Source organism: Rattus rattus, chromosome 2, assembly GCF_011064425.1.
Source record: "Rattus rattus isolate New Zealand chromosome 2, Rrattus_CSIRO_v1, whole genome shotgun sequence".
NCBI lineage: Eukaryota > Metazoa > Chordata > Mammalia > Rodentia > Muridae > Rattus > Rattus rattus.
In genome coordinates this window covers 67,124,156-67,144,798 of record NC_046155.1, presented here as the reverse complement: position 1 = coordinate 67,144,798, position 20,643 = coordinate 67,124,156, and the positions used below count along the sequence as shown (strand labels likewise).

The window sequence follows — 20,643 nt, the reverse complement described above, 5'->3', positions numbered from 1 at the left end:
TAAGTGCAGACACCAGGTCTTGGGAGGGGGGCGACGCCCATAATTAGCATTACAATATATAATAAAAGACAAACCTTCAACATCTTCTAGCAACTAATGTCTACTTCACGTGTGCCTAGCCTTGGCTGAAAGTCTATGTGGTACCCTTCATTAGGGTTTAACCACTGCAAATGGTGTCTTTTTTTTTTCTTTCTTTCTATGAATTGATGAGGTCTAGGCCAGTGAGAAACTGTCCTGAAATGCGAGGTGGATGATTGTATTTTACAGTTGATGTTGTCCTCTGGCCTCCACAGCTGCACATACACCTGTGTGCACATATGCATGCAGGTGAAGATTATGATTTTTATGTTTCAATAGAAATTTCCAGCTAAGAAACGTACAGTTGAGGTGCGCCAAACCAGTCCAGCTGTTGAGTGTCGTCTTAGCCCAGGGTGTGAAGGGACTGATCTGAGGTCTCACAGCTGACAAGGGGTAGGTCTTAGGTGTAAAGTCTTGCTTCCTGCAGCCCTGGTCTCATACTCAAATCTTTTTAACCTCTCTTGTGGGGAGTATCCGCCATGGCAGCTATGCTTCCCCTCTTTTGAGCAGCTACCATGGCTGTCGAGCAACCTACTGGGACCATTACAATAATGACTTTTAAATGCAACTTTAATTTAATAGTTGATTCCATTAAAAGCCAAAATAGAGCAATTTTTTAAAAAGCACAATAAAAAAAACAAAACAAGAAAACAAGAAAAGGCTTTTTCCCCTTAAGAAGTCCCCATCCTTAAGCACAACTGGGGTCCGATTCACTGTCTGCTTTTCTGTGCAGAGCTGGATTGGGTGAGGGTCTCACCAGGCAGCCTGAGGACCAGTTAGAAGATCAGTAATAACGCTTCCTCTCCATCATGAGGCTAAGGAAGCTTGCAGCTTTCCCGGACCACATGTTCTCAACAGAAAGAAGACTCTAAGTTCATTTGTTCTAATCTGCCCTCACTATAATTAAAGGTCCACTTTATACTAAAATGCACGAGGTTTATGTGGTGCTATACCCTTGATACCCCAGCACTTGGAAGGCTGAGGCAGGATTGCTGTAAATTGGGGGCCACCTTGGGTGACAAGTGATCTGTCATAAAAACTAAAGAAAACAAAAACCTACTCCTGCCCCTTGCAAAATTCTGTTTGCTTCCTATAGTTCTGTTTTGTTCTTCCCACTTGTTTCCTGACAGCTACCTCCTAGAAGAGAAGAACCACATAGTGACCCACCCCTCGTCCCTGCCTCATGGTTCTCATTCTCAGTTAGCTTTCGATTCAAAGCTTGAATTCAGACAGTTCGAAGGAAGCAAAGGAGAACTCGCAAAAAGAAATGCTAGTTCTCTTTTGCATGTGTGCTGGCTTCTGAGGACACAGTGATAGTCCCTGGGAAGCTTACAAGGTCTCTATTGATCATGGGATGCTCCAAAGGGTCTAGGTCCTTGTAGCTCCATCAGTGGCATTGGGGCCACTCTCAATACCTCACAGAGGTGCAGAGACGAAGTTGATGCAAATAGCTTTTGCCATGCCTTAGAAGCCCAGACTGTTTTGTAGGAAATAGTTCAGAACCATCTAATGCAGTATTTATAAGTGCTTCCGACAATTTGGCTAAATTCACAGTTATGCTATGAATGACGGATTGCTATTAAAGATATAATTTTCCCCCAGGTGATGTTCGAAATGATATCTATGTGACATTAGTTCAAGGGGATTTTGATAAAGGCAGTAAAACAACCGCGAAGAATGTGGAGGTGACGGTGTCTGTCTATGATGAAGATGGGAAGCGATTGGAGGTATCTCTTTTTTCTGAGTCTTGGCTGTAGGGTTCAAGTTCAACTGTGTAAATGTCCACCTTGGCTCTGCGGCAGGAACTGAGGTGTTTTTGGTTGGCTGTGTGTCCTATGTTGGGATGTGTGTTGATGCTCACCTCCCTTTCCCTGCTTGCCGTTGTGTCCTGGGGATCCAGGTCATCAGCCTGTCTCAGGAGATCCCTCTAGGTTTTGACCACATTTCTTGCTCAGACTTATAAAGGGGCCTTATTTCCCCACAGAGGTAGGTCAGAGACCATTGCTTTCAACATTTGAGAGATGAGGTAATGGAGTCTGAGGAATAGGCATCTGCTCAGGGTCAGAGAATGAGGTGGACTTTAAGGACCATCTGTCTTATCTCTCACCTTCCCTAAGTGACCAGTACCTCCTCTTCATGGCCAAAGCAACCAGCAGATTCCATCAGAGTGGCCCGTGGGCTGGGGTTCCCTCTGATGAGCAGAGGGGTGTCCCTCTAGGCACCACTGGACTAAACAGCAATTGCTGGGCAGTGCTCGAGCTCAGCTCTGTGTCACAGGGCTCACATTGCTTCTCCCTGTCTGGCCTCAAATGGTGTCACTTATGTCTCTAGAAGCCTTAAGGTATACTGCCCCGGTCCCTTGAGTATTAATTGTATGAGTCTGGTTGAAGTTTGATAGGCAATCCTCACGACTAGAGGAATGAATCTTGCTACCACCTATTCGGTGGACAACTTTTTCTTTTAGGCATGCTGAGTAAATCAGGCAAGTGTGCTCAGATTGTAATTTGAAGCGAGTTGGGGAGGGGACAGGAGAAGTGGCAGTCAAGGTTTGCCCCATGTTTTCATCATTGTCTGTACCTCCAGGGTCTGAGGCTATTGTGTAGACCGACCACTAGCACAGGCAGACCTGTCCCTTCATTCTGGGGACCAAATGCAATGGTTTATTGGCAACTGCTTGACTGACTATCTCTTCTCCTTCGGTGGGTGCAACAGGAATACGTAGGGGCAGACACTGTGAGATCAAATGTTAACACTTTTAAAAACTAAATAAATAAAACAATTACTCGTGTCGTGTGTGTGTGTGTGTGTGTGTGTGTGTGTGTGTGTACATGCCTACACATACAGGAGTCAGTTCTCAGCTTCCACCATGCAGGTCTTGGGATTGAACTCTGGTTTTCGGCTTGGCATCCAGAGCCTTTAGCAAACATTGAGCCACCTCAGCATTCTTACCATGAACTCTTTGTTTGTGCCTTTTCCTAAAGCACGTGATCTTCCCCGGTGCTGGCGACGAGGCCATCTCTGAGTACAAATCAGTGATTTATTACCAAGTGAAGCAGCCTCGCTGGTTCGAGACCCTTAAGGTATTGCATCTCTATGGTCATTTCATCCCCGGGGCCTGGCTGTGAAATCCTCCCTCACACCACACAAAGCAAAGTTGCTCAAGGTTGTCAAGGTCCCACCCAAGGAATTCCTCTACTACAGTTACCCTTATCTCCCTCAAAAAGAGAGGACTTGGATGGAGAGGAACTGCCACATCCTCAAGATAGCTATTGTTTTTCTCTCCCCGAGTCTGGTGTGGGTGTGGCCTTCTGCCCCTGCACCACATAGGGAGAAGCAGGGACGTCAATGTGCGGAGGTTATTCTTGAGAACTGGGTCTGCTTTCTGTGACTTTGTCACAGTGCTGTCATGGTGCGGCTCATGGCACCATGGTACTCCACTGTCAGGTGTAACCACTACCACCACCCCAGCCCCTACCCTATGAACCTGAATTACAGGAAGTAAAGCCTGGCCCCTGGAATTTAGATGCTGACATGAACATCAGGGGCAGCCTTTGCTTACAGGCCACACACACGAGGCCTTGTTCTTTGGCCAGAATGCAACAGGAAAGCTTTCTTGATGCAGCTGCCGGTGGAATGTAGATACCTTTATGTAGCGGCTCCAATGAAGACAACGGCTTTCAAAAATAGAATCTGAGCGGTGTGCATCTGAGTGTTAACACAAAAAAATATCTGGCTGTCTAGCCGAGTTGGCTTGGTGTCCTTCACAATATTATCTTGTTTAAATTTTCAAAAGACATTTTGCCTTTTGCAGAAATCATATACGGATAAGATAGACGGTGTTTTCATTTCTCCGGGGCCTGAATGTTTATCCTGGTGCTGATAACTAGGTTGAATTAAGCACTTCTTGCTGGAAGGTGTTGGGATAGGCACTCACATCCCTGTCCAATTCTTCAAGGTGGCCATCCCCATCGAGGACGTGAACCGGAGTCACCTTCGATTTACCTTCCGCCATAGATCCTCTCAGGACTGTGAGTAATGGGCCGCGTTATCAGTGTTTGTTTTCAAGGGAAATGCCTAGCGCGCAGCACCTGCTCTGAATTGCTGTAGGACATGGCTGTCATTCACAGTGATGTCATGGCTCCTTGGCCGTTTCTTTCACCTGAGCTTGCCCCTGGAGAACATCATGGAACAGATCTCAGAGAAAGTCATTTCCTGCTTCCCTCCGGGATGGGGAGTGCACCCGTTCCTTGCTCCTCTTTCTCGTGCCTCTCTTCCTCGTCTTTAAAGATTTTACTTTGACTTGCGTGTCTGCGTGTGTGTGAGTGTGGGTTTGTGGATGTGAATGCAGCTTCGGTGGAGGCAGCTTCAGACGTCAGATCTCCTGGGGCTGGAGTTGCACACTGCTGTAAGCTGCCCTGTGTAGATGCCGCGGACTAAGCTCAGCTCCTCTGCGGGCGTGCTTAACTGTGAGCTATCTTTCCATCCACATTTCTTCTTTGACGCCCCCGTGCCAGTCCATTAGGAAAGTCAGTGAAACACAGCAAACCGTTTGGAAAACCGCGTCTTAGTGTTATTTCTTAGAATCGAGGACTTGAACCCTCTTGTATCTGTTGGTGATTGCTGGAGCTTAGCTGGAGCCCTCGTAGGCATTGCTGTAGCCTTGCCCTTCCTACCAAGCCTAGAAGAAGGAACATGTCTTCACATCTTCTCCCTTTTCTGAAAGAATTGCTCTCTGATTACCGAGGCTGGTTCCATCACAGTGGTTGAATTAAGAGTCTGCTAAGGATGTAACCCCATGATAAACCCCAAGCTGTCACAGAAGGATGATGCAATTACTTCCTCTCCTCCATTGACTGAAAGGTGTGACACTGAGTTGGGTACTTTTATCCAGATGGGATCTGTGAGAAGGGTGAGCTCTGTTATAGAGTGCCTCAGAGGACCACATGGGGGCCACACAGGGAAGCGATTAGTTTTAGACTCTGTTGCAGATTCCGAAGCACGAGTCCCTCTGATCTTTGTGTAGGACAGAAACGCCATCCATTAGCCTGTCTTCAGCACAGCACTGGCTCCTGAAAGGACCTTGATACTGTGATGAAGTGCTCGCGTGTCTCCATCTGAGTTTCTGGGGGCTCAGGCCTTCCTTGTGGTCAGGTGCATGTGACAGAGGATGAAGCAGTTGAACAGTGGCCTGCTGGGCTGAACATGTGCATGTGCCAAGGCTTATTGTTGGAAGGTTTGTGGTCCTTCTCTGGCCACTGAGAAGCCTGAGCCTTTGAAGGAGTTAGGAGGGAGACGGCTTACGTTCTGTAGAGCAGGAGAGCCATATGTGAGCATCAGCTTACAGGATGTGCACATCCAGGAAGTAGTTAAACAATGGCTCTAGAACAGCTAGGAGCCCATGTGGTGGATCCCTAGAAGATGTTCCCAGAAGAAGGAACATGTCTTCACATTTTCTCCTTTTTTTGAAAGAGTTGCTTTCTGATTACCGGGATGGAAGGAGAGCATGGCAGCCACCTCTCACAATCCCATCCTAGCAGTTTGAAAATGTCAGGAGCTGAGTTAGACAGTCATCAGTTGCCAGTTTAAATGTGAGGTGCAGGTGAGTGAAGGTCAGCTCCTGGAGATGTGGAGTGTCCCCATTGTGTTTGCCTTAGGGCTAGGCCATGTTCAGGCCAGTAGGCAGAGGGACAGAGTCTGGTCAGTGCGTATAGTGCCCAGGATGGCTAAAACCCCAGGGAGATGGGCACAGTCACTGACTGTGAGCTTACACTCTTTAGGCTGATATGGGAGCTTCACTGTGTTGTCTGCATCAAACATAACCAGAAACCCTTGCACAGTCAGTGTTCCTGGCCTGAATTCTCATGTTATATCTGAGGAACTCTGGGTAGAGGCTTTTGAGTTAGTGGCCCCTAAAAAAGCTTAGGGTCTCACCTATGCCTTAATGCCACAGTATAGTGTAGCGCCTTAATGTAATTCATTAATTAAGGGAAATATGGTGCCTCTGGGGAATGGCTTCTGCCTCCTGGTCATTGTTAGTGCCTCTCTATACAACACAGAGATGGAGGCTCCCCTGCTGCTGACTCTGGGCTGCGTATTGGCATGGGGTTAGTATGCAGGACCACCTGAGGAATTGATAGCCAGGAGTAAAGTGTGAACCGACAGAAGTGGGGTGTGGACAGATGGGGGCTGGCGAAAGGGCTTCTCTGGGTACAGGTGTGACCTGCCCAGGTGCAACAGCCCAGGTGTGGTCAAGGTGTAGGCCGGTGCTCTGCTGAGAGGACTGCAGGAACTTAAGCACTCATGAAAAGGTGGAAAGACCGTCTGTAGAGCAGGCGTGGTTTCGTGGACACACATCATTCCAAGGCTGGTAAGAGGCTGTGGGGCCTCCAGGCTCTGTGGAGGAAGCATAGTTGGTAAGAGATCTAGACTCCATTGAGGACTGTGTCAGAATTACTCTGGAGCCACTTTCTTAACAAATTCATTCCCCTTAATTAACGAATTACACTAGAGCAGAGGAAGATCTCTAGCATTCTGATTTCCCAAATCCTTGTTTTTCTCGTCAGTTTTAAGCACTCATTACAGACAAGATGCTATCACCTGACATGCCAAGACACATTTGCATAATTAATGAAGTCTCCAGGGCCGCAGCTTATGTGGTTCTGGAGACATGTTGAGCATTGTAAAACTGATGCTCATGAGGTCTTGTTTGCCAGCTACTGAGGGCAGCCATAGGGGCATGAGTGCATACACCATTGGTCTGAGAAAGAAAGAATTCAGTACACATCGTCTACCTTTGCTGTTCACTAGCCAAACACAAGATGCTTTCCACCTTAGAGCAGGGCCTGGAGAGAAACAAACGATGAGATGTCCCCTGTCATGGTCTGTGTAGCTTGGTGTTGACATTCTAGGACATGCCCTTCTGGCAACTTGTTGGCAACCTACTGGATGGTTTTAGCTCCTTCATCAAAGATCAAGTGACCATAGGTATATGCGTTCATTTCTGGGTCTTTAATTCTATTCCACTGATCCACCTGCCTGTCTCTGTACCAATACCATACAGTTTTTTTTTTATCACCATTGCTCTGTAATATAGCTGGAGATTAGGGATGGTGACTCTCCCAGAAGTTCTATTATTGTTGAGGATAGTTTTCTCTATCCTGTTTTTTTTTTTTTTTTGTTATTACAAATGAATTTGCAAATTGCTCTTTCTAAGTCTATGAAGAATTGAGTTGGGATTTTGATGGGGATTACATTGAATCTGTAGATTGCTTTGGGCAATATGGTCCTTTTTACTATATTAATCCTGCCAATCCATGAGCATGTGAGATCTTTCCATCTTCTGAGGTCTTCAGTTTCTTTCTTCAGACACTTGAAGTTCTTGTCAGACAGATAAAAAACCACATGATCATCACATTAGATGCTGAGAAAGCATTTGACAAAATTCAATACCCCTTCATGTTAAAAGTCTTGGAAAGATCAGGAATTCAAGGCCCATACTTATACATAATAAAAGAATATACAGCAAATCAGTAGCCAACATCAAACTAAATGGAGAGAAACTTGAAGCGATCCCACTAAAATCAGGCACTGGACATGGCTGCCCACTCTCTCCTTACCTATTCAGTATAGTACTCAAAGTCCTAGCCTGAGCAGTTAGACAACAAAAGGAGTTGGTCAAAGGGATACAAATTGGAAAGGAAGAAGACACTACTTGCATATGATATGATAGTATACTCACTCGTGTATACATGCATATACATACACAAATATACACACATGGACATACAGATACACACATATAGATCTATGTATATATACATGTGTACACATATACACACAGAGAAACAACATATACATGTATGTATGTACAGTATATGCATACACACATTCACATGTATATCCACACACAGACACACATACTCACAAAGCCTTAGATTTCAGGGCTCAGTAGACAGACACTAGCAGTAACATAACAAATCCCCCACTCCCATGTATCACCCAGAGTTGATGGCGAACCATGAAGAAAATCCCATCAGCTGCTGGTAACATATGGAAGCAGGTAGCTGATTGTTTTAGATGCTGTGCAGAAGCTTGAAGGAAGGGAAAGCCGGAGCACAGCATGTAGACCTGGCTGTTGCACTTTTTTGCTAAAGGCCCTAGAACTTCTCATGGGGGCCCCTAGAGGTAGGTGGGTGCGCTAGGACCCTGGGTTTCTATATTGCTAAGCAGTTTTCCTTCCTGCACTGGCCTTTTCCCACGTCCTAGATTTATTCCCCCATTCACATCCTAGTCTCTCTGTTCCTGTTCAAATCATGCCATGCTTACCAAATTGGTTCTTCCTACTCACTCTGGCATCGTAGCATCATGAACTTTCCTTCACATTCTTCTGCAAAACCTTCCTGGCTTTATTTTCGAGTCAGTTGTCATGTTCCACAGTCTCTTCTTCCCTGAGACTTTGAACTAGTTTGAGGACAGTCGATCCTTCCGATGTGAATCTTCCTGTTGGTGACTGTGGGGTCTGTTTCTCCGTCCTCCATTGGCTTCACCTGTGCAGGCTGGTGATTGTCTTCACAAAGATGTCTTGGTAGCAAGTGCTAATGTCACTTTGTCCTGACTGTAGTTGAAGGCGATTATTGGTTTTCTTTGCAGCCAAGGATAAATCTGAGAAGATCTTCGCACTGGCCTTTGTGAAGCTGATGAGATATGATGGGACCACGCTGAGAGACGGGGAGCATGATCTTATTGTCTACAAGGTGAGCACATCTTCCTGGGGACCCTGGGAGCCCTAGTGAAGTCCTCTGCTGAGCTGAGCTGTTAGCTTTTCATGACTGTGACTAAGTACCTGAGCAAAACCATTAAAGGGAGGCAGGGTGTAGCCCAATACCAAGGTCAGTGGTTTTAGTCCTTAGTGGTAGGCAGGGCGGGATGTGAAGACCACATCCAGTTGGCCAGGAAGCAGAGTGAGAAGAATCCTGTGAGAGCAGTCTTTTTCTTATCTCATCAGGGTCGGTCTCCTGTCTTTGGGTGTATCTGGTGTCAGGAAGTAACTTTTCCCTCATGGTTAATTCTCTGCCATGGACACACTTAGAGGTGTGCTTTACCAAACTCCCATGACTTCTCACTTCAATCAAGCCTGTGATCAAGATGAACATCACAGTTGACATTTCTCACCAGAGGACAGAGCTGCTCCATAGTACGGAGCTACATTTAATTATGTAAATGAGCAGTTATGGTGACCAGCCCTTTTGCTGTTCCTAATGAGAGAAGCTGACAGGCATAACACATTCGGTGCTGTATATGAAGACTGAGGATGGGACTTAATCCACTGGAAGAGGGAAGACCGTTAAAGTACATTGTAGAACACAACGTAGAAGTGGGTGTCGGGGGTTGAACGAAGTCAGCATAAGAAACATGCAAAACCTGGTGTGTGGCCTCAGTGAATGTTGTTTGACACAATGTACGATCAAACCCACAGGCTGAAGCCAAAAAGCTGGAAGACGCTGCCACATACTTGAGCCTCCCTAGTACCAAGGGAGAGTTGGAAGAAAAGGGCCACTCAGCCACAGGCAAAGGAATGCAGAGTCTTGGGAGTTGCACCATCAGTAAAGATTCTTTCCAGATCTCTACGCTGGTGTGCTCCACCAAACTGACCCAGAATGGTGAGTTCTAGAATTCCTCCCTCTCAATCACATCCCCTTTGGCTGCTTGTTGAGTGGAGGAGTTTCCTGTAGGTGCTCGGACGTCATTCTCTCTGTCCTTTGATAAGGACCCACATAGATGTCGATGTGCTTGGGAAGAGGAAGTGGCATCCGTCAGAGTTTAAAATTCACACTTCTATTTTGGTCTGAGGATTAACTTAGCCGGAAGATTAAACAATGAAAGGACTTTTTTTTTTTTAATTCTTAAGTGTGTTTATTTGCAGTGTGTGTGTGTGTGTGTGTGTGTGTGTGTGTGTGTGTGTGTGTGTGTGTGTGTGTGGGCAGTCAGAGGACACATTGGCTTCTTTCCCTTCTCTGTGTGGATAGTGGGGATTGAACTCAGTTCATCAAGCTTATTGGCAGGCCCCATAACCACTCAGCCATTTTGCCAGCTCTCGACGTCCTTTTTAGGATGCTTTCCAGCCAAAAGAAGGAAACAGGGCATCAAGGAAAGTTTACAAGGTTTGAAATCGGATCAGAGAAATGGAGCTGAACTTTAGTTCTAATTTAACCCTGGAGATGACCTTGAGTAAGGGTGCTTTCAACCCAGCTGTGCTTGTTGATACACATGTGACTAATGGCTGCTTCCAGAGCTTTCCAGCTAGTATGTACACTGTCAGATGTGAGGTACTCCCTTCTATGTGTCTTCCCCCGTCTTGATTCTCCTGGAGATAATTCCCAGTTATCTTTCCTGGAGAAGTTGGTTGGCGTGACATTTTTAGACCCCCTGCTTGCAGTGTGAGATACGACCTCCTTGCTGGTCCTCATACACGAAACTCAGCCTAATGTGGCAGTTCACTCATCCGATGATGCCTCATGTCCCTGGGCTGGCCGAGTTCATTTCCCACTGCTTGCAGCCTCCTCAGAGTCACGGCAGTCCAGTGGAGATACTTCTTATTCAGAGCACACCAGGGCTGTTGCCGTGACTCTGTCTGGAGGAGGCAGAGGCTCTCTGCACAAATCCCTCATTTAAAAACCGCATCCTCCTAATGCGGCCGTATCACAGCTGTGTAGAGACTTTATGCTCTCTTGAAATGGAGCTTGAAAATCCAATTTTTTTCCCTCTTAACTGCCTGATATGAGTTGTGATTATTAATGTCCGTCATTATCAGGAATCACATCTCTGTGTTGCCTGTCAGTCATGGCTGGAGTCTGAGATTTGCTGAGGAGCAGACATCTTTCGTGCTTGCACTGGATTAACCTAGCATGGAAGAAACCCGTCCTTTGGAAGACGGGACTCTGGAAGGCTGGAAGGGAGAAACGCTGCTGTCCTGAAGGCTTGGGCTTGCCAGCCCTGGGTCAGATATCTTTCAAACTTTCTCCACCTGATGCTTCCCTCTCTCATTCCCAGCTTTACCCAGTGAGGCTTTCCCACCATTGGCCTCCCGAGTAAAATATTAGTGAGAGGCTGTAAGTCATCCAGACACGTCTGGGTTGTTTGAGTCTGTGTGAACACCGATACTTTGGTACTATCTGGACACTTCTTGGTTGCCAAATCATCGTGGGTTTGTCTGAATCATGCCTGAAGGCTCCCTATTTGCGGCCTGTGGTAATCCCCACCAGCAAATGACTCCCCCAACCCCCACACCTCCCAGAGGGACCGGATTTGTGCAAGTGGTGGGGGAAGGGAGGATTGTGCAGGCCCTTGGTGTTCAGGGACATGAGTCAGCTGTGTGGGCTCCAGCTACTGACTGGGCTGCGCAAAGAATATTCCAGTACTGGGAATGAGCTTCTCACCTCGTACCCAAACTGGGATACATGGACTAGTATTTGTGCCTCATTCAGTGCAGACTGAGGGTGGTGTCCCTGGCTTGGTCATTGACCCCATGTGTGGTGCTTTAGTGTCTGAGCAGGTGCTGAGGTCTGCCCGCTCTGTGTCACTTCTGACTTCGGAGGAAGCCACTGTCTTATATGTGGGTCAATATTCCAGATGCATTGCTAGTTGTCTGAAATTTGATCATCATTTCCTTTCAAAGCAAGTCTCATCCACAGTATCGTTTTAAAACCACACATCTGAGAGTGGTGGGGGGAAGGGGAGGCCTCCAAGGGTGGTGTGTGGATGCCTTTTTCACCTTACAGCTCCTTGAATCTTACCATCTGCAGGGTGATTCCCTCCCTGGTACCCAGGGAGAGAGCCCTGGTCTCTGCAGCAGCTGTTGCCAAGCAACAAGGAAATTCCAAAGTGATGCTGCTCACTGAACAGAAGGAGGAATCTGGCTTTCATTTCATGCCAGCATTGATACCCCCTTTTTGGGATTGTGCCATGCCAGGAGTATATAAGATGGGGGTGCCCTAGTTGGCGACTGAGTGTGGAATCCCAAATTCTCCCCTGGGGTAATCATTTTCCTGAAACCATAATTTGTTCTCGCAAAGTTCCATTACTTAGGAAAAAAAAAGCAGGGGCTGAATTATTCATCAAGGTTTGTATTAAAGATCTCTGTCCTCAGCGCTGTGTGGGCTGCCATAGGGGATAGGAGAAGAGCTGGAAGAGGTGATCCCTCGTCTCAGTTAGCTCACTGTGTAACGAGAGGGAAGGGAGCCATGAAACACAGAATAATTATGAATCCAGCCGTGTTGAGTTCGTCCCTGGGAATGGAGGCCTTTCCTGACTGGGTAGTTTGTGGGGGAGGTACAAGCCGTTTCCTTAAGCACCCCTTCCCTCATGAGGTGATTTATTAATATTCTCATCTGGACTTCTTTCCTCATATTTTCAGTACAAAGCCCAGATGGGCAGTACAAATGTTATAATCGCAGTTTTTGTCAGGTGGGATGGGGTGTGGTTGCTGAAGCAGGAGAGTTTACAAGTTCAAATACAACCTGAGTTCTGCAGTAAGCTTCAGGCTAGTCTGACCCATCTAATGAGCCCTGTCTCAGAAAAGGAAAACAAAACAGAACAAAACAACAACAAAAACAACCTCCACCCCCCAAAAAAAAGATGGAAAGAAAAACCCCAAATAAATGACAACAAAATAACACCCTCCCAAGAATAAGTAAATAACTAAAACTTGAAAGTTGCAGTCACATGACATGTGACACCAACTTGGAATGAATGGGGCTTAGATGATGCATTGGTCTCCATTAAAGAGACATTGATCACTTGAGAGATGGCGATACCCCCCAACCCTTGGACCAGGAGTGTCAGATCAAGATGGATCCTTTCTTGTTACTTTACTTCCAGTTAGAATCACAACTCGTCAACTTCCGCCCGGAATTTCTAGCTGCTTTCATAGTTGAAGGACGGCTGCTGGCTGCTTTTATGTTTGCCGTTGCCGTCAGCTTGCCTACATGTTGTATAGTTGCTTTTAGCTGCCCTGCAAATTATGCGGCATTGTAGCAGCTGTTCAGACAAGGAGACAAGGGAAACTCCCTGCCCAGTGTTCTGTAGTTACTGTGTGACTCAGCTGGCTTTACATAATCCACACTGTATGTGGGTGCTGAATGCCGCCCCTCTCTGGTTTTACTCTTCTAGTCATCAGGGATGCCCGGGGTGATGTGAAACACATGAAAGTTTGTATGGGGTGTAGGTGGTTGTGTGGTCTGATCCTGAGATGAGAATGCATGTCTGTTTACCAAATTCTTACCTAGATCCAAAATTATATGCTTGCTTTCAGTGTTAATAGAAGCCTTGGCTTTACTTATTTATTGTTTACTTGTTTATTTCGGTGCTTATCGTCTCTTCTCTAGCCGATGCTCCCGCTACCCATAAGCAGTCGATTAGATGCAGTTCGGCCAGTTACATTTTTTTGCAAGTGATGGCACAGAAATATAACTGCAAGGGAGAAAGTATGGGAATGCGGGCTTTCCTAGAGAGGGCTGAGATTCTCTCTTCCTGCCTTAAAGAACATCTTAATGTCTTAAGAAAAATCCTTCAAGCTTTAAAAAAAAGGAAAACCCATCCAAAATCCCCCGAGGCCTGGGAAGATGTCTTAGTCTGTAGATAGTCTGCGTTGCAAGCATGAGGATATGAGTGTGGGTCCTTAGCACCACATAAAAGCAAGCAGCAGGATCATGTGTCTGCAGCCCTAGCACTTGGCAGTAGGTGGGTAGAGGCAGATGGAGACAGGTGGATTCCTGGAGCTCCATGCCCGGCCCATTGAGTTGAGTCAAACTCCAGATTCAGTGGGGAACCCTGTTGTAAAAAACAACATGCAGTAGAGGAATAAATACTTGGAGTTGGACCTCTATACATGCACTGTGTATGCACCCCCACACACACACACACACACACACACACACACACTCACACACACACACACACACACACACACACACACACACACACACACACACACACACACACACACACACACACACACACACACCAGATATATGCCCCCCTCCTTTGGATCTTTGAAAGATAGTATATTCTATTATTCTGGACTTTTCTGCTAAGACCTACAAATAGCAAAGAGGGCAGCAGGCAGCTGATCAAAGAGGATTCTCAGTTCTTCATAGTCTTTGTGGTTCCACAGATTATCCAATTTGTACTTTCAGGACTTAAACTTGTTTCATTTTAAAATAATAAACATTTGTTCTTGAGCATGAAGAGCCACTTGGGGGATAAGGGCTTGGCACCTCTGTTCCAAGGGTTAGCAGCGGCCTCCAATAGGTGGGGATCACCCCCTGTCCCATGTGGTTCCCAAATGCATGTAGAAAGCTCCTACATGGAAATCATTCTATGGCAAACGTGGCTGGAAATAGTGAATTCAGCTATACTGCTATTACATGTGTTAGCACTCAGTAATGAAGTATTTAGCAAGTGAACCTTCTGAAGTCGGGTTGAGTTTTCTTCTGAGAAGTGTTTGCAGAGAACCTCACAAAGTACGTGAATTCGAGGCCAAGTCCTTGCTGTTAAGGGGGAGCTGATCCTGCTGCTCTGTTTGCAGTGGACCTCCTGGGGCTGTTGAAGTGGAGATCCAACACCAACCTTCTGCAGCAGAACTTGAGACAGTTGATGAAGGTGGATGGTGGCGAAGTGGTGAAGGTAACACGGGCTGTGGAGGGAGGCTTGGGCTTGTGTTTTCTTCCTGCTATTATGTACTGACTGTGAGGGAGGGCAAAACGCTGGTTGGTTAAAATCACTTAACAATGACGTAAGTCTGTATGTGCACAGAGCGGCTGGACTCTCTTCGGAAGGGCTAAGCGGCTTAATTTGGAAGTATAATCTTTGAACCCATCAGCTCCTGGGTGCTGTTTTCTCTTTTGATGAGTCCTCAATGCTGTGTTTACAATGCTCAATGGCCTCTTTCAGCCATGTCAGTCACTGCCTTCCTTTCTAGGTTCTTAGGGTTTCCTGGGACATGTGATCTGTTTTTAACCCATGTGGATGTCCTGTTTGTACTGGGTTGTTTTATTCTTACCATGGCCATTGTCACCATCCTAGCTACTGAGTCATGATTCTTCAACTGACTCAGAATTTACCAGGATATAGCCAGCTCTGGGCATGGTAGTCTGTTATAAGCACCAAGGGTCGGACCTGGTCATTTCCTACCTATGTGATACTGAACTCTTGTCCTAGCTTCTCATTTCCACTCTGGAGAAATGTTCGTTACTAATTAGAGTTGTTTGCTTTTGCATGTATTTGTTTCTAATATTTTCATCATTGGAGAATTTCATACAATTCTTTTTGATTATCTTCACCCCTTCCCCTCTTGCCCTCCTCCCCTCAACTCCTCTCAGGTTCATCCCCACACCTCTTTATCCATAGACTCTAACTTGTGAAGCCCATTCGCCATAGCATCAGAAGCTACAACCTTCAGGAAAACAGACTCTCCCTGAGGAGCAATTAACTGTCCCTAGTGGGACAACTGTCATTGAGTGGGAGGGGCTCATCTGGTTTGATCTTGTACAGGTCTTGTGCAGACAATCACAGCTGTTATGTATTCGTGAGAGCAGCTAGCAGTCCCATCCGGAAGATACTTTCACTCTGAACCTTTTTGATCTCTGGCTCCTAACCTCTCTGTATGATTTGTAGCTGAGCATCCCACAGGCACTCTCTGTACCGTGTAGCTATGGCTATTTGTTCAGATCCTCTCTATTCAGTGTCCTGACCTGGGAGCCTTCAGTCAGAGCCAAGATCTGAACTCCCGTCAGCATCAGGTTCTGTCCCTTAAGTTCTCTAATGTTAGTACTTCTAGCATACTGCCTCTTCTACTCCCTCTCCTGCCTTGGGTTCTTCCCCCGTGTTCCATATAAGGTGCTTGAATGACATTTCCTTGCGTAAATGGAAATGTCATCGTTGTCAGGGTGATACCTCTGGGCCAGAGGACACTCAGCTGGCTAGTGGTCTATGATGTTTCATAGATCATTTCTCTATTCCTAGTCAGCGCATCGCCTCTTCAGTTCTTCACCCTCTGTGAGAGGAGCATGCAGTAGGGGACTGCCTTATCTCTGGAAAATTAATTACTTAAAATGGCCTTAATTAACCAGCAATGTGCTTAACTTCAGCGTGAATTAATTTGCTTGCACTCCTTTCCTGCATCCGTTGTGTAACCGCTCAAACATGCTCTTGCTAATCTTAAAATTTTAATCATCTCTTCAGTCCTGCTCTTGTACCAATGGCTTGGACAACATTAATTGCTTTTTAGACTTCCTTGGGTTCTAAATCCCCAGTTCAGATGGAAACTGGGATACATGAACATACTTTAAAAGAGGTGCATTTAATGAAATAGTCTCTTTCATTTTGAAGTCCTGGTGTCATGCATTCATGGTACTTCTATTGATTTGACGTCATACCAGGAAAAAACAAATCTAGAATCATCTTGTCCTCTTCTCCATTCTCCATTGCTAGTGTATTGTTCTATTTGAATGTTCCCCATGGAAGTGATTTTCCTACTTCTTTTCCCTTCTTCCAGTGATCACTGGTTCTCCTGGCCTGGGCTGGGTCGACCTAACCTAGCCTTTCCTGGTGTGCTTGACCCATTGCTTCTCCTCTGCCACCATATATTCCAGTCATGCTTGTTCCTGGAGAGATGAACTGAGTTCTCTAATGCATGCAGTTCTGATGGTCAGCAGGACTCAAGCTATGTGGCTTTATAAGGCGCTTTCTTCTTTATTTAGAAACATTGATAGATGATCCTTTATTCCATGACTTCCTTGTGTGTTTTCATAGCTGGTAGAGGAGGGACAGCAGTGCCTGATAGATTGAGAAAGGAATTTGCACACATAGTAGGAGAAATGGATTCACAAGAAGATGGAGAATAGCAATGGCTGCCTGACTCTTCTCTTGGTGGCTCAGAGAGTAAGGGTAGGGTACCTGAGCATCAGGTCTTTGGCTATATGTGGGGACCCTTCCAGATGCTTGTCCCTGACTACCAGGTACTGTGTCCAGAGAGGGAGGCTCTGTTCTCTTCAGTTCTGACTCTGTGCTGCTGACCTTGTCATCTGTTTGAATGCCAATGGTAGGCCTATGGCTGGGAGGTTGCATGAACTGAGCTTGCTACCCAGAGAGCTTCCTGGCAGGGACACTAGGCTGTTAGCAGATGGCATGAAGTTTTGACCTTTGGTTTACAATTTGAAAACTATGGGAATGTAACAAGGGTGTACAGACCCAAACCATCAGAGTTGATAAAGATCTTGTTATATCCAGACTCCAGTTCTTGATGGAAACAGTAGTTTATCTCTGGCTAGTTGTGTGTCCTCTTTTCTCTGTTAGTAGAGGTTGGGTAGCACAGTGTGGATTCCTGTCTGTCTGAGCCCCAGCTCTCCTGCCACTTATTCTGGTTTTAAAGCATGAAGCACAGGTAGGTAGTTGGGGCTGGCGCTAGTTTGAGAACAGGTTCCTGTGGCTTGTGTCCTCACTCTTCAAAAAGGTGTATAAGATCCCTTTATTGTCTACCAGGGTCTTTGGGTGCTCTCGTAAAGGCTAACCATCTCAAAATCTGAACCCTACCTCTGACTCGGCCACTCCTTTGATATTCTGCCTGTGGCCACTTCACTCACTTACTTTTTAAAAACAGTTATTTTCCCCCCCGTGGTGTTTGAGACATAACTTACATACCATAAAATTTCCCCCTTTTTAACTCTGTTCAGTTCAATAGTTTTAATATATTTATAGAGTTGTGAAATCCCCAGTACGATCTAAGAACAGTTTCTCTACTCACAAAAGAAGTCCAGACCTATCAGCAGTCAGGTCCCAGAGTCTCTGCACCCACAGTCTAGTTTCTTTTCCTGTATTTGGTTAGTGGACAGAATATCCACTATATCTTTCCTAGAGACATCCTGTCCCCAAGTGATTTAGTGACGGTCCCATGGGAGGATAGATAGGGATAGATAGAAAGCATTCACTTTGCTCACCCATCCTTCAGGGGATGGACTTTTGGTTTCATTTCCTTTTTTTCAATGATGTACAGTGCTGCTTTACGTCTTTTGGCTGTCTTTGTTTGTGTGAGCATTATGTTTTTCTACGGGCTTTGTATCCAGGAATGCTACCGTTGAGTTAGAGGGTTAATATAGATGTAAGTTTTTGAGGAACTGTCAAATTGCTCTCCAAAGTCTCTGTACTCTGTAAAATTTTATATTTCCCCCAGCAGTGAGTGCACAAAGGCTCCCATTTTTATGCACCCTCTCCCACACTGAACTGTCGTCTGTCTTTTTGCTGATGGCCTTTACAGTGGGTGGTGTGTGGGCACCGGCATGGTTTCAGTTGCGTGTCTCTACTGACTAACGATGAGGCATTTTTACTTTGTCCTTTCATGGTCAGTATTGTATCAAATGCTGTCCTTCTTACTCTCGGACATCCCTTCCACTGGGGATCTCACTAGTTCAGTGAAATCCAGTACATCTTATATCTTCTTTAGAGTGTGAGATTCATGCGACATATCTTTGGAGTCCATTTTTTTTTGTAATTAAGTGAGTGATGCTTTGCTTTCCTATATGGTCATTTCCTTGGCGAGTTTCAGTAGACTGTAATAACAGTGTTATCAGTTACTGATGTTGCATACATACTTCCCAGCACCCTGTTGTGTTCCTCCACGGCAGGCATACACGATCTCATATTTTCTTCTTTATGGCTCAGCTGGTAGAAGGCCTTTTCCTTTCTCAGCTGAATCAGTGCTCCGTGACTTCTGCTCATTACTCATGCTTGGTTGGTAAAAATGAGTCTGATATGTCCTTATGAAAATATGGAAAAGTCTTGAGAAGGGTCTCTGAGTGGAGTGGGCGACATAGGGCATCTCCCAGCTCTAGCCTTCTCCTGGTTTTCCCACGGTGACCTCCTTTTGTCCAGAAATCAGTCATGTGGAATTTTGCTTCAATCATCTGTTATCTGACTAAAATATTGGAAATTGCTAGCTTAATTACTTAATTCGTACATTTATCGAGACAGGGTCTCACCCTGTCGATCAGGTGGGCCTGGCACTCCCTCTATAGCTTAGACATTGTTCTGCCCAAGCTTCCCCTGTGCTGGGATCGCCAGCATGTACCACCATTCCTGGACTGGAGAAAGGCAGGAAAGCCGAGTCTTGCCAGAAACCATGGCTGTGCTAGGCTAGGGGAGGTAGGATGCAGGGATTGTTCAGTGACCTCTTGTGTCTTTACAGTTCCTGCAGGACACCTTGGATGCCCTCTTCAACATCATGATGGAGAACTCCGAGAGTGAGACGTTTGATACCTTGGTGTTTGATGCGCTGGTAAGGGGCCTCCCTTTCATCCTCTCAGAGGGTGAGGTGTTCTTTCATGCTGCAGCCTTTGAAGGCGGAAGGGACCCATCCCAGTCACCTTGAAAGCCTTTAGTTGTAGAGTCAATCAAAAAGGAAGCCTGGGGGAGTGCAAATATACTTTGAATGTGAAACTGTAGTTATGTTAATCCCCACGCTGGGACCGGGAGATATAAACCTGGGAGTGATTGGCCTCTGCCTGGACCGTTTCCAACTTATTTCTTCATATCACAGAGGAAGATTCCAGAATGGCTTTCCTTGTCCCACTCACGAGAATGTTTTGGTTATATTGATAGGTCTTTATCATTGGACTAATCGCGGATAGGAAGTTTCAGCATTTTAATCCTGTTTTGGAGACTTACATTAAGAAACACTTCAGTGCGACATTAGCCTACACGTGAGTTCTCTTGTGTTATTTCAAACCACTGCTCCCTTCTCTGATGTTTGCGATCGTTTCTCCTCTGTGACTTTGGCCTCTGACCATACGTTTCTCCACACCAAACTCTGGCTTTACCGGCCTACTTTGTGTTATTGTTTCCTTCTCAACAGTCCGGGAAACCTTGTTGAAAGAGATATATGATAAATTAGCCTCACATTTTGGAATAAATCCACGTCCTCCTCCACACCTTCCATCTATCTTTGAGAGTTTCTGCTTATGTTCGATGAAGCTGATGTATGGATGCACGCTTCCTGCCACAACAACAAGCAGCTGATGAATGAACAAATGGCTGTGTTTCTGTGTGAAGCTATTGGGTTATGTGTGTGTATGTGTGTGTGTGTGTGTGTGTGTGTGTGTGTGTGTGTGTGTGTGTACATAAAATGCAGTTTTGTGTTCTCCACCCAGCCTCCTTGCTCCTTAAAGTACGTCTTCCCTTTTCTTACACAAATGTTAGCCATTAAACTACTTAGATTCTTCTTTTTCTTCTGTCCATCCAGGGCCCTTGTCTCCAGCCCTCTCTGAGCATGCAGGGAACTGTGGGGCTTGGGCCCGCAAGTTCAGTTACCTCCTGTTTGGTAACTGCATGCAGGGTACATGGGCTTAAGTGACAGCTCTGTCCTTTATGAATTGTGTGATCTTAGGCAATTTGCTTAACCTCCCTGGCCTTCAACCTTTTTGTCTACAAAAAAAGAAGATGAGTATAGACTTGTTTGAGAATTCTAATGAGTTATTAGAGCTCAGAATAAACCTCGATGCTCAGACAGCAAGCGCT

The 20,643-nt window shown here is 45.8% G+C and overlaps 1 protein-coding gene across 1 annotated transcript in view; it reads left to right on the top strand.

Annotated features, from left to right (window-relative positions):
• The window catches only part of Dock1 (dedicator of cytokinesis 1), a 499,905-nt gene that overhangs the window by 95,831 nt on the left and 383,431 nt on the right, over positions 1-20,643 (top strand). Inside the window, exons 14-21 of the mRNA XM_032892397.1 lie at positions 1,681-1,805; positions 3,060-3,158; positions 4,034-4,106; positions 8,728-8,831; positions 9,554-9,737; positions 14,663-14,760; positions 19,316-19,405; positions 19,729-19,829. Coding sequence (XP_032748288.1) covers positions 1,681-1,805; positions 3,060-3,158; positions 4,034-4,106; positions 8,728-8,831; positions 9,554-9,737; positions 14,663-14,760; positions 19,316-19,405; positions 19,729-19,829 — 874 coding nt within the window. The remainder of the gene's footprint in view (positions 1-1,680; positions 1,806-3,059; positions 3,159-4,033; positions 4,107-8,727; positions 8,832-9,553; positions 9,738-14,662; positions 14,761-19,315; positions 19,406-19,728; positions 19,830-20,643) is intronic.